General features: G+C 41.6%; 1 protein-coding gene across 8 annotated transcripts in view; it reads right to left on the bottom strand.

Annotated features, from left to right (window-relative positions):
- The window catches only part of WDFY3 (WD repeat and FYVE domain containing 3), a 156264-nt gene that overhangs the window by 58576 nt on the left and 84080 nt on the right, over positions 1-13608 (bottom strand). For all 8 annotated transcript variants that reach the window (XR_014226431.1, XM_082282308.1, XM_082282313.1 and 5 more), the window contains 3 exons: positions 4806-4983; positions 1923-2137; positions 691-803 (listed from right to left, as the gene is read on the bottom strand). Coding sequence is in view for 7 of the 8 variants with exons in the window: in XM_082282308.1 (XP_082138434.1) it covers positions 691-803; positions 1923-2137; positions 4806-4983 (506 nt within the window). In the remaining variant the exon portion in view is untranslated. The remainder of the gene's footprint in view (positions 1-690; positions 804-1922; positions 2138-4805; positions 4984-13608) is intronic.

Here is a 13608-nt window from a genome sequence, read left to right as displayed (position 1 = left end):
CTTCTTCTCTCTTCTTTTAAAATATACTGAACATAATAATATAACAGAAATTTAGTTCATTTATTTTATTTATTTCATTATTTAAAAACTAAGGTACTTTTAAACTTTGTGTTACAGCCGGTGATACAATGACCAAGCTGACACATACAAATAAATATCTTATGCTTTGGAAACTTTTCAATAATTTCTTTGTATTCTCATTTACTGAGACTCTCCTATACTACATGAATAGCCACTCCCAAGCTCTACAGCTCATGGATAATAACAGAAAATAGCACAGTTATTTTATCTGACACCTTACTGAAGCCATAAGAGATACTACACAGATACAATGATATGTTATTATATATGCACATGAAAGTAGCTGAGAAAAAATAATGTCAAATAACTACAAATGCAAAACCTACTCAAGACTTAAAAACAAACTACTACCATATTTAACAGTTACTATTCCTAAAATAAAAACCTATAATTACCTTGCTGGATATATATTCAATATAAGTACTACATTGCCTCTGGTTTTAGAACTTTTCTGATGATGTCAAACTGTTCTGATGATTTCACATTCATACAAAGCTGGGGTAAAGTCAGGTTTTTATAGATGCCTATCTAAAAATTTTAAATAGGTATACAATTGGGGAGTATCAGTGAAACATTCTTTATACACATTTTTAGCACTTCAGCACCTACTTCTCATTTCTGGTTCAAAACTCAGTGAGCTGGGTTTGTGCACTCTGTACTGTTTCAACAGCTTTTTGTCCCAGGCTCCACAATTCAAAGGATTTCCCAAGCGTAAAAATTCCCTGAGAAAGAGAATAAAAAAATTTGGAAATTATTTTCTCTATTTATTTGCCTATAATGGCACCAAATCTAATAGCACTTTTTAAGAAGACCGTAATTGCTTGCAACAAACATAGCTTTTAACTAAGAAAATAAACCAATACATAATAATGATCCATAACGTATTTGATCCATTCAAAACTACTTAATGTTTGCACATGTGCTCTCAAAAGTTGACGCTATTTTAAATAATCAAACATTTTGATAAAGCTTCCAATTCCCTTCTCTTCATGTAAAAACTTGGCAGGAGGCTGCTGCATCCGGTAGGAGAACATCAGGACATTCAAAGATGCGTGCTCAGCAAGCTGAACTCTTCTGGAGAGCTCACAGGCTGAAGTAAGCGACCTCAGCTTTGTTTTACCAGTATGTCCTATTTGGTTGGGGTAATCATTTCACAGCTATCAACACTTTTATCTCTAGATAACCATAGTATCTCTCTATAGAGCTACCCAGCCTATCAGTGTCTATGCTCAGGGAAGCTTAAGTCCCTGTGATGTGACTACCAGCAAGAGGGCTCCTTGCAGAATCCCTTCAGACACAGCTACATGTCACTGAAGTGAACCCAGCAGCTGTCCTGGCTGCAGGTCAGACAGCCAGTGATCCATAGGAGATAATACAATTAAATTCCTTCTTACAGCTGAGATCACAGAATCCTAGGACGGTTTGGGTTGGAAGGGACCTTTAAAGGTCATCTAGTCTAAGCCCTCTGCTGTGGGCTGGTACAGCTTTCACTTACACTAGGATGCTCAAAGCCCTGTCTAACCTGACCTTGAGCAATTCCAATGATAGGGCATCCACAGCTTCTCTAGACAACCTCTCACCTCCCTCACTGTAAAAAATGTCTTCCTTATGTCTAATCTAAATCCAGTCTCTTGCAGTTTAAAACCCATGGCACTGGTCCTGTCACTACAGGCCCTGGTAAAAAGTCTCTCTGTCAAGAGACTATTTGATGAGAAATAAAATGGGATCTTATGCTATCACTACCACATCAGGTCACTAAGTCTCTCTACCACTGCCAGCTATTTACAACAGTACAGGCTGCAGGGCTCAGTCCAAATGAACTTCAGGGCTATCCTTCTGACCTCAACACCATGGGCTGCAGAGCCTGGGAGGCCAGCCTTTCAAACATCCTTTGGAGCGGTGGATGCAAGGAGTGGTCCTCATCTGCCAGAGCAGCACTGCATCTTTGCAGAAGTCGTGCATGGAGCCCAGCTTCACACATGACTTGCTGGTTTCTCTCTGTGTGCACCAGGGACTGCAGGATGTTGGCCACCGCCAGCTGGAGATCCAGCGCATGCTGAAAAAGAGAACAGCACACGGCTTGAGAAAGTGCAAACTTGAGGAGGAAAACAGAAGAAAGGCTTTATGCATAATAATGAAAAAGAAACTACCACTAGTAATAAGTACAGAAAATTACCTATATTTAAATATATGTGTATGCACTTGTGTGTTTGAGGGTGTGCATGTCTGCACATGTCTGTGTGAAGAAACACTCTGTACAAAAAAGGGTAATTAGTTACACGAAGAACTGTTATTACCAGAACTGTTCAGGTAAGAATGGTTCTTACTAGTTCTAAAAACTAAGTTCTACTTTTCACCAGCAAAGAGAGTCAGCTTAGAGAGAACTAAGAACTCTTGATTTTTGTGACTGTTAAGCTATTCCTAGTAACTCAACATAGAAACATAATCATTTAGGTGGAAAGACCTTTAAGATCACTGAGTTGAACTCTTAACCCAGCATGGCCTAGCCCACCACTAAACCATGTCCCCAAGTGCCATATCTACATGTCTTTTAAAGACCTCCAGGCCTGGTGACTCAAACATTGCCCTGGGAAGCCCATTCACCCTTTTGATGAAGACATTTTTCCTAATATCCAACCTAAACTTCCCCTGGCACAACCTGACACCATTTCCTCTCACCGTATCACTTGTTTGACTTGTTGAGACTTCCCGTCAGCTCACTACAACCCCCTTTCAGGTAGTTATAGAGAGAGATAAGGAACCCCCTTGAGCCTCCTTTTCTCCAGGCTAAACACCCCCAGCTCCCTCAGCTGCTCCTCACAGGACTTGTGCTCCAAATCCTTCCTCAACTTCACTGTCTCTCTCTGGACACGCTCCAGCACCTCAATGTCTTTCTTGTAGTGAGGCGCCCAGAACTGGACACAGGATTTGGGGTGTGGACTCACCAGGGCTGAGTACAGGGGGATGATCCCTGTCCTGGTCCTGCTGGCCACACTATTGCTGATCCAGGCTGGGATGCCACTGGCCTTCTCGGACACCTGGGCACATCTGGCTCATACTGTAGATCAGCACCCCCAGATCCTTTTCCAGCCGCTCTCTCCCCAGCCTGTAGCACTGCCTGGGAATGTTGCAACCCAAGAGCAGGGTTCAGCACCTGGCCTTGTTGAACCTCACACAACTGCCCTCAGCCCATCAATCCAGGCTGCCTGGATCCCTCTGCAGAGCCTTCCTGTCCTCCAGCAGATCAACACTCTGGCTGAACTTAATGCTATCCACAAACTGAAGGTGTACCTGATTCCTTTGTTGAGATCATCAATAAAGATACCAAACAGAACTGGCCTCAGTTCTGAGGAACACCACCGAGGAACAGACCCTGGGGAACACCACTGGTCACCATCTGCCACATGGGTGTAACTCCACTCAGCACCACTCTGAGCCCAGCTACCCAGCCAGTTTTTAACTTGGCAAATAATCCACCCACTCAAGTCATGAGCAGCCAGTTTCTCCAGGAGAATGTGGTGGGAAATGGCATCAAGGTCAAACCAGTTACTATTGTCCAGGCAAACAACATCCACAGCCTTTCCCACATCAACCAAGAGGGTCACCTTGTTACAGGAGACCAGGCTGGTCAAGCAGGACCTGCCTTTCATAAAGCCATGCTGGCTGGGCCTGAGGTGTACTGTTGTGAACAACTGTTCTGCTGCATCATGGGATGTGTCATGGTCTGCTCCATAGCCTTCCCCAGCACTGGGGTCAGACTGAGGGGCCTATGGTTCCCCTGATTCTCCTGGCCAGTCTTGTAGATGGGCATAACACTGGCTAATCTCCAGCCAATTAGAATCTTCCTGATTAGCCAGGACTGCTGGTAAATGATGGAAAGTGGCTCAAGTGAGCACTTCCACCGGCTGCCTCAGCACCTTCGGGCAGATCCCATCAGCCCTACAGACTTGTAAGTGTTTAAGTGGTGTATCAGGTTGTTAACTACTTCCCCTTGGATTGCAGGGGCTTCATTCTGCTCCCTGTCATCATCATAACCTCTACGAAACTGAAGACATATGCAACATAATTGTCAAATTTATGTCCTGAAGACAGAAAGACACCACAAAAGACACCACACTCATCACCAGTAGAGACGAAGAAAGAGGAATCTAGTAATTCTTGCAAGCTTTCAGAACTCCTTTTTTTTAATAAGAAGTGCTCTTCAGGGAAGACATGTCAAACAAAAAGTACTTAAGGAACCTCCAAAAATGTCCAACAAATCCTTCATATACAAAGTACCAGTAGATATTTTGGGTTGGAAATTGTACAAAGCAGTCAGTACAATTTTGGAACTAGAACACATTTCAGCTACTTCAAACAGTGCATATAGCCTGAGCTATAATGTTCAGTTGTGTGTCCTCCTCATACTATGCATTAACACCTGATACATCAGGGAAAACATGAATTAATCACAGTGCTTGGAAACTTATCTGATGGCCACTTCAGACCTTCCTTTAAATTTACATTACTACCGAGACTTTGAAAGAGATAAACAAAAGAAGGCTTATGAAATAAAGCAATTCCTGTCAGACCTTTATGCCACTAGTTATTCAACTCAAATAACCTGTGAAATATATTAGTTTTTGAGCACAAAATGAGAGGACATCATCAGCTTTCCTATTTCCCACAGCCATCCTTTTTCCCAGTCACTCACAAAGCTTCAGACCGCAGATTTTTTTCCCTACCTCTGGGTGTGTAGCTGATCCAACAGAGGCCAGAAGATCCAGCATTGCAAGCATAGCACCAGGGTGAATAATGACTGCATCAGAGCTTTGTATGGACGTGGGTCCTGTTTGGAGTTTCACATCAGCTATGTTTTTCTGAGGGCAAACAGGAGGTGTAGAAACAGAATGATATGCGTGCCTGCAGGACAGAAAACATCCCATGGTTACAACACCCAGCTATTATGAGCTCTACATTTTTCAAACAACTGTAAAATTGTACTGGCCTATAGATGTTACTCCCTTTTCCTTTCTCTTTCCTCAGTGAGACAGACCAAGTGTTCCTCTTCTCAAACCTGTTGGGCATGTTTCCCTAAAGGGAGCCTGGAAAGGTCTCAATTTCTCAACTATTCTTGAACTTGGAAGTGTATTCCCCAGGTGCTATGTGGTTTGAAGAACTTTAGAGGTTGTTTTTATTGCTTGCCTCTTCTTTTTCTAGTTGCAGTGGCAGCACACAGCAACGGCAGTAAGCAACCTACCACTGCTCCTGTTCTTTGAATATGCTTCTCCCCATTTGCTTTTCATTAACCACTGATTATGAAATGTGCTATCACAAAACTCTCAGCAATCTCTAATCAGCCTAGGTGAAAAGTGGTCTCTGTGTATACTCCTGTCAGCAATTTGTATGTTCTCAGTCCTTCCATGACTGCTACGCCAATTTGCTTTTACATTAAGATGCTTTAGTCTGATCCAGGGAAAAGAGGCTTTGACACACTGACTTAGAAGCAGCCACTTGTCCTGAGAAATGCAGATGTGTTCCTCACTGAAACTCTTGGGGACAACAGCTTGATGCCACTCTTCTTTCAGGAAGGATTTCAACACACAAACAGCATGAGCAGCTTACTGAACATATGCTTTCAAGATTGTGCTTTAGAAGCAAAAGCGAGATCGAAAGACTCATGCTCACCACAAAAAAAGAAAAACAAAACACACAAGAAACCCCCACAGCAAAAAAACCCACAAACCCAGAAAAACCCCAAACCAAACCACCCATATTCCCACAGTATTTATCATATACACTTATTTGTAAGAAGAAATAGAACAAACTCTGTGTAAGAATTTTTTTTGATCATCACATGTTGTGTGTTGTTTCACAAGTGAATAGAGCAAAAAAAAGTGTCTCTTCTTATCAAATCAGTTCAAAGAGGCATTTCCTCTCTTCTGTTCTCAGTGTCAGAAATTTATTCAAACCCTAACCCTTACACAAGTTAAGACTTAAGAGACTTGCTGTGCCTCACCCTTCAGACACTTCCAGCAAGGCAATCTCTCACTCCTGGGAAAAACAGGACATAGATGGGAGATGAGGAAGGCTGCAAATACAATTCTGCCCTAAACACAGACACTAAGCCCAATCCCCCAGCAAGAAACACATCTGTCAGGGAAGGCTGAGACACTGGATTATTCAGCCTAAGACGGACAATAGAAGTACAGCACAGTCTTCTTGTGCTGGCTGGAAAACAGGTTCAATAACTAATGTTCCAATAAAAAGGTTCCTACTGAAAAGCTCTATGGCAGATCAGCAAAAACTTGGCACCTGAACAACCCAAGAGTACTGTTCAAGAGAGTTTTTAAAGAAAAATTAGATTACTGATGCTTTACTCATTCAGCTAATGCTTACAGCAAACAGAAAATAATATGGCAATTCTACTGAAACCACCCACTAAGACAAATATCTTCCTAAATGAATTTTTCTAGTGTTCTTTACAAACCCTTAGCCACCAATTTTCTAAACTTCTCTGTCACCCCCACCACCTATTGAAACATCTGGCAGGTAAGGAAGGCTTCATTGTTTCTTTTAAAAATGTATGCAATTAAAACAGCTAACAACTGGTAACACTATCACACAGAGGTGTTATCTCAAGCCTCTGCCCTGCCTTACTGCAGAGATTGAAACACAGGCAACTGTTTCTCATGCACCCTAAAAGCACTGCTCTTTATCTGAAAGAGAAAACTGCAGCTTCTTTCAAACGTCACCTTGAACACCTCAATGCAAGTTATACAGGATGCAATTAAAAAATGAAATATCCATTTATATTTCAGAATTCTCTCAGTCTAGTGAAATTCCATTCCCTAAGACACTCTGTCCACTTTTAAGTACAAATTTTACTTTTAAGCACACTGATATGCACTATCACATTCACTTCATTAAGTAAATTGTGAGGTTATAACATGGTAGTAACAGTGAGAGCATAACAAGAACATTGCTCAGTGTGAGTCACAAACACAAATATGATCCTGGTCTCAAACCACCTGGACTGCAACATTCCATACAACTGAAAAGGCAATACAGTCCAGACTTGGCTTCCTGTTAGCAGTCTAAGGAAAAATTATGTCCTTAAAGCATATATTATTGAAAGTTTTTCACACAATTTTAAAATACCTTCTATTTTTAGTTTTTCCATATAAGGAGTACTTGTATCAGTACATGAGAGGAAAAAAACAGTTTGTAAAGATATCTCCACACAGATAAAAGAAAACAGATCTTACAAAATCTTGCCAAAATATTAATTAAATGTTATAGGTCTATGGGTGAGGGTGGAACCTGCAATAAATTAATTTAGCCATGCTTCTATGTTCTTTATATGACTCCTTTAAGGAAGAAGAAAAGAAGTGGATAATGGAAAAAGGCAGTGTACACAAGATTACATACATCTGTGTGTCTAATCTGTCTAATGTAATAAAAAATAAAATTGATGAAAAATTAACTAATTACTACAACTTTAGCTATATAATTAGCTACAATTCTTGAAGAAAATTATAACAGCATTTTGATCCGGAAAGAAGTAAGTTAGATTTACTGTAGATAAACTGCAGATATCATTCTCCAAGAGTGATCACCATCCAAACTTTAAAAACCATGGCTAAAAATATTGCAAAGTCAAAGCTACATTCTGTTCTCTACTTTACCCTGTCAGGATCAAAATATCCTAAAAAAAAAAAAAAAAGAGAGAATGCTTAGTTCTGCCAAAATTTACAACAATCAAAGAGCTGAAAAAGTTGTTATTCTTGACTCAAATTACACAGGTGTGGAAGAACAATGCATTCCAGGTAACAGGGAGGACAGCCATGTACTGCCATTCCAACACATGTGCTGCAGGAGTCCTACCTACTCTGCTTCCACAAAGGGTAACAGTTGGAGGGCACCACTCCTCAGGGAAATACAGCTTTGAGAAGTGACAGACACGTCTGAGAGAGAATATTAGCATATCAGTGCATCCAAAACTATTCTAGATTGCATGAGAAACCAGAACTGTACTATTTTTATTTATAAGAATTATTTGTGTACATAGTGTCTGCTTGCTCTTTTAGCCAAACAACAAGAGAGCTCTCCCTCAGGCATCTGTCTTACAAGTGAAAAGGCAAAAAACCAGGCCACAACAACAAGGGAGATGCCAGGGATGCAAAGCAAAGGAGACAGAAAACAGTAAGAGAAGAGCAAACACTTCTCTGGGAAGAGTCAACTTCGACAGAATCTGACCGTATCTGACATTTAGGAGGAGAAAAAAATAATACTGGACTACAAACCCCAAGCTGCTTATTTTTGAAAGCAGAAAGATTGCAGCTACTGGCACTAAATTCACTAGGAATGACAAACATGATGCTGTGAGAAAGCAGACAGCTGTTCAAACAGACTTTTTGGAAAGCCTAGTTCTATCTTTTTATTTAAAACATGCTTTTCAGAAAGGGTCTGAAAGTCACCCAGGCAAGCATGATCATTTTTTCTGTCCACTCTTGCTTTGAGTCTTAAACAATTTGTTACAACCCAAAGGCCTATTCTGTTTGTGAACATCCATTTCAAAGGCACTTAACCCCAGCAAGCACCTACATTACTGTACTGGAGCTTACCTGAACTGCTGAAAGCACCCCACAGGGATAATGACTTTTTAAACTACCCAATCTTTACCTCGGGGTAAAGCATTTTCTTTACTGAAAATGCAAGCAAAAAAAACCGAGGGAAGCCTAACATATCTACTCGTATATAGCTATATTTATATTTTAATTTCCAGGCTGCGTCAGCTACCCATCTGGCGCTCTTGCTCATCACAGCCTGGAATCAGCGCCTGTTTGGCAGGCACTGCTTGTGTTCTGCTGCAAGCCTTTGCATATCTGTGTGTTTGAGTAATTCAGTGAACCTGAGCAGCCCTGCCAGGTACACCTGGGAGAACAGCAAAATGTAGCAAAGGGCTGGGTAATCTGTAACACTAGAGGCTAATGCCAGGGCTGAAGCTGTAAAGAGCCTCCACAGGAAACACTGTTTTCTTACTGCGTCTTCAGAGTAAATGGCAGGGAAAAAACTTTGGCAGCTAAGGTTTTTCTCTGTAAACAATAACATTTTTTCTTAAATGAGTCAGTGTTAGAAAGGAAATGACAGTCTAAGAGGTTCTGGGTTACCGGGAAGGTGCCCTTGCCCAAGTCACTCCCTGTAGAATACCCAGGTATGACATTACTCAGTAAAGAAAAAAGGTTCTCTTTACTAACCTCTAAACATTCCTTTCAAATCAGTTCCCAAAAGCATCTCTGGTTGTTTTCCTTTGCAAAATATTTTACATTCCAAGCATGAAGCTTGATGGCACATCTTAACCAGTATACCACTCAAGAATGATCGTATTTTCTACACATGGCACCTGCATCTCAGATAACCCTGTGTCTTTCAAATGCCTTTTTAGCTTTCAAAAGCAAATCTCTGCCAAACCTGCATCTTTAGATAGTGAAGGGCTGCTCCCTTCCCTGGGGACTCCAGGAAAAATTTTTCTGGCATTTGCACAAGACTGTAAGTAACACTCTTCAGACAGCAACCTTTCTTTTAAAAAATTATTAAAATCTACCAGACACATTATAAGAAAAGACTGTAGCTTGGGAGTGAAAGTGGGTGCTTGGATTTCTGAACTGAGCCATTTGTGCTTTCTTTCCAAACCTTTTAATTTAGCATGTCTCTACATCATTTGGTAGTCAAGTACTGACAGGCTCGTTCTTTACTTTTTATTCTCTGCAATTACTAACAAATGAGCACCTTTAGAAGCCATTCACCTTCCACCAAAAATATGCTTTCTTGAAAAATCAGTCAGGAAAAAAGAAATCCTGCTGTATTCATTATCTACTAGCATGGTCTGAATGTCTTTGAACTGCTCCTCAGAGTGTCATGTATACCTCCCTTAGATAATTTCTTATACTAGGCTCTATTTGGTTTTGAAACACTAGCCCAACTTTAAGTGCCATGGGAATCTGGAGAAGTCTCTAATCTCATCACTGCCTAGGATTCACTATGAAACGTGCCTTTACACTTTTTTATCCAGTAAACACACAAACGAAAATGCACTCCTCAGAATGACAACTTAAGACATCCCTCCCCCCGCAAGACTAAGACACACAACAGCGAGAGAGAAAAATTGGAAGTGAGATCAACTTCTCTTTGAAGGGTCGGTACCTTTTCCTGGACAAAGCTGGCGTACCCCAAGGAGAGGGGAGAGAAGTCTCATTTGTCAGGCAAGGAGGGATCTGTTCTGCACGACTACAGACAAAACAGACAGGGGTAGGACAGAGAGGTTAGAGAAGAAACCAGAGGCCATAAGCTTGTTAGTTTTACAAAAGCACCAATAAAATCATTTCTCGGATCCATCCTTCAGAAACAACACGGATGACAAAGGACAAACTGAACGACAGCTTCAGGTGAACACACGGACATGGAAAGTGTGCACAGGTCTTGTGGTGTGACTCTGCACTGCTTGTTCATTGCTCTGCTGAGATTTACTGATACCAGCAAAGCAGAATGTCTTTCAATGTTCAACAGCAGAAATTCAGGGGAGAAAGTAAAGCTTCAGTATATTAAGTATAACCAACAGGGGTAAGAAATAAAGTCAATGCAAATTCAATAATGAATATGAACAGAAAATTTAAAGAAGGAAAAATCACTGAAAACAACAGCAAAAAAAAAAAGGAACTTAGTGAGGCAGCTTAAGAAACTTTGCATATCTGTGTGGTAATCACCATGGGATTTACTTACCCCCATTGTTTCCTCATTCTCTACTGTTAGCCAGTGTCAACTTCCACAGTACAAGTAACACATTCTTAATACAAATTGTCCTCCCTGCTACCTGAATGCTTTAATAATGCTTTAAAATGAGATCAAATAAATTGATTTCTGAAGTTGGCTTTTTGGTGAGAGTGAGAGAGAGTGAGAGAGAGTGAGAGAGAGTGAGAGAGAGTGAGAGAGAGTGAGAGAGAGTGAGAGAGAGTGAGAGAGAGTGAGAGAGAGTGAGAGAGAGTGAGAGAGAGTGAGAGAGAGTGAGAGAGAGTGAGAGAGAGTGAGAGAGAGTGAGAGAGAGTGAGAGAGAGTGAGAGAGAGTGAGAGAGAGTGAGAGAGAGTGAGAGAGAGTGAGAGAGAGTGAGAGAGAGTGAGAGAGAGTGAGAGAGAGTGAGAGAGAGTGAGAGAGAGTGAGAGAGAGTGAGAGAGAGTGAGAGAGAGTGAGAGAGAGTGAGAGAGAGTGAGAGAGAGTGAGAGAGAGTGAGAGAGAGTGAGAGAGAGTGAGAGAGAGTGAGAGAGAGTGAGAGAGAGTGAGAGAGAGTGAGAGAGAGTGAGAGAGAGTGAGAGAGAGTGAGAGAGAGTGAGAGAGAGTGAGAGAGAGTGAGAGAGAGTGAGAGAGAGTGAGAGAGAGTGAGAGAGAGTGAGAGAGAGTGAGAGAGAGTGAGAGAGAGTGAGAGAGAGTGAGAGAGAGTGAGAGAGAGTGAGAGAGAGTGAGAGAGAGTGAGAGAGAGTGAGAGAGAGTGAGAGAGAGTGAGAGAGAGAGAGAGCGAGAGAGAGCGAGAGAGAGCGAGAGAGAGCGAGAGAGAGCGAGAGAGAGCGAGAGAGAGCGAGAGAGAGCGAGAGAGAGCGAGAGAGAGCGAGAGAGAGCGAGAGAGAGCGAGAGAGAGCGAGAGAGAGCGAGAGAGAGAGAGAGAGCGAGAGTGAGAGAGAGAGTGAGAGAGAGAGTGAGAGAGAGAGTGAGAGAGAGAGTGAGAGAGAGAGTGAGAGAGAGAGTGAGAGAGAGAGTGAGAGAGAGAGTGAGAGAGAGAGTGAGAGAGAGAGTGAGAGAGAGAGTGAGAGAGAGAGAGAGAGTGAGAGAGAGAGTGAGAGAGAGCGAGAGAGAGCGAGAGAGAGCGAGAGAGAGCGAGAGAGAGAGAGTGAGAGAGAGTGAGAGAGTGAGAGAGAGAGTGAGAGAGAGAGTGAGAGAGAGAGTGAGAGAGAGAGTGAGAGAGAGAGTGAGAGAGAGAGTGAGAGAGAGAGTGAGAGAGAGAGTGAGAGAGAGAGTGAGAGTGAGAGTGAGAGTGAGAGAGAGAGTGAGAGAGAGAGTGAGAGAGAGAGTGAGAGAGAGAGTGAGAGAGAGAGTGAGAGAGAGAGTGAGAGAGAGAGTGAGAGAGAGAGTGAGAGAGAGTGAGAGAGAGAGTGAGAGAGAGAGTGAGAGAGAGAGTGAGAGAGAGAGTGAGAGAGAGAGTGAGAGAGAGAGTGAGAGAGAGAGTGAGAGAGAGAGTGAGAGAGAGAGTGAGAGAGAGAGTGAGAGAGAGAGTGAGAGAGAGTGCGTGAACACGTGTGTTGGGGTTTTGTTTGTTGGTTTGGGGTTTTTTTTAAATTTTCTTTAAAGAAGAGAAAAGCATTAAGATTTGCTGCTTTGGGGGCAAGATGGCCCATCTTATTAGCACAGGCTCACATGCATTTAAAGGCTGGAGTGCAAAGTAGATTCAAGGTCCCAGATACGAAGCTTAGGTCTGTGTTTCATGCTTTGTGTCTTAAATTGTTGGCAAAAACTACTTTAACATAAGCCAATCTTCAACAGGTACTTTGCAAAGTTTTGTTGTCATTCTGAACCAACTTTAAAATACATTTCTGTTCATTTTGAGTCTCATTATAATTTAAATTCTAGTTGTTTTAACTCTGGGAGTGTCTCCCAGGTAAATTTAAAAATCAGTAATTTACTGACTAGCTATAACCTTAAAGAACAAGCAAATCCATCTAAAACAAGATGTCAGTCTTATGTGCTAGCAAGGAGAAAAGGAGGCACAGGGAAGACCTTATCAATCTCTGCAAGTACTTGAGAGATGGTCATAGCAGTAGAGTGTCCACCTCTTCTCCCAAATAACTAGTGATAAGACACGAGGATATGGCCTTAAGTTGAACTAGGGGAGGTTCAGATTTGGTGTTTGGAAAGATTTCTTCACCAAAAGGATTATCAAGCATTGGAACAGGCTGTCCAGGGAGGTGGTTGAGGTCTTTAAAAGACATGTATATGTGGCACTCAGGGACATGGTATAGTGGTGGACTTGGTAGTGCCAGATTTACAGTTGGACCTGATCTTAAGAGTATTTTCCAACCTAAATGATTTTATGATTCTAAATTAATCATGGTATTATTTAATCACTTACTTTAAAGCTCCGTATCAAAGGAAACATGAAGTTAAGACATGACATTCAACAACCAAATTTTCATTTCACTTAATAAAAGCATAAAAAACTAGTAGTTCTAATGATGATAATGCAATCTGTCAGCCTATCAACCAACACGCTGCTTCAACACATCAAATACAACCATGAACTGATATCTCTATCTTAACTGCTGCCATGATAAAAACATCCAACATCAGAGAGACCGCTGCATATCCTGGAGAACACCAGCAAGCTAAGCCATTATTTCGTCAGATGTTGGCACCTCATATTCCTCTCAGTGGGGTGAAGAAAGAAAGTAGATTAAAATGGAAATACAAAAGCTTGCAACGAAGGTATTTGAAGAAAACTATTT

The sequence above is a fragment of the Coloeus monedula genome (assembly GCF_965178545.1).
Source record: "Coloeus monedula genome assembly, chromosome: 5".
In the NCBI taxonomy this organism is placed as follows: domain Eukaryota; kingdom Metazoa; phylum Chordata; class Aves; order Passeriformes; family Corvidae; genus Coloeus; species Coloeus monedula.
Note: the sequence above shows the minus strand (reverse complement) of the source record. Positions and strands in the feature narration are given on the sequence as shown.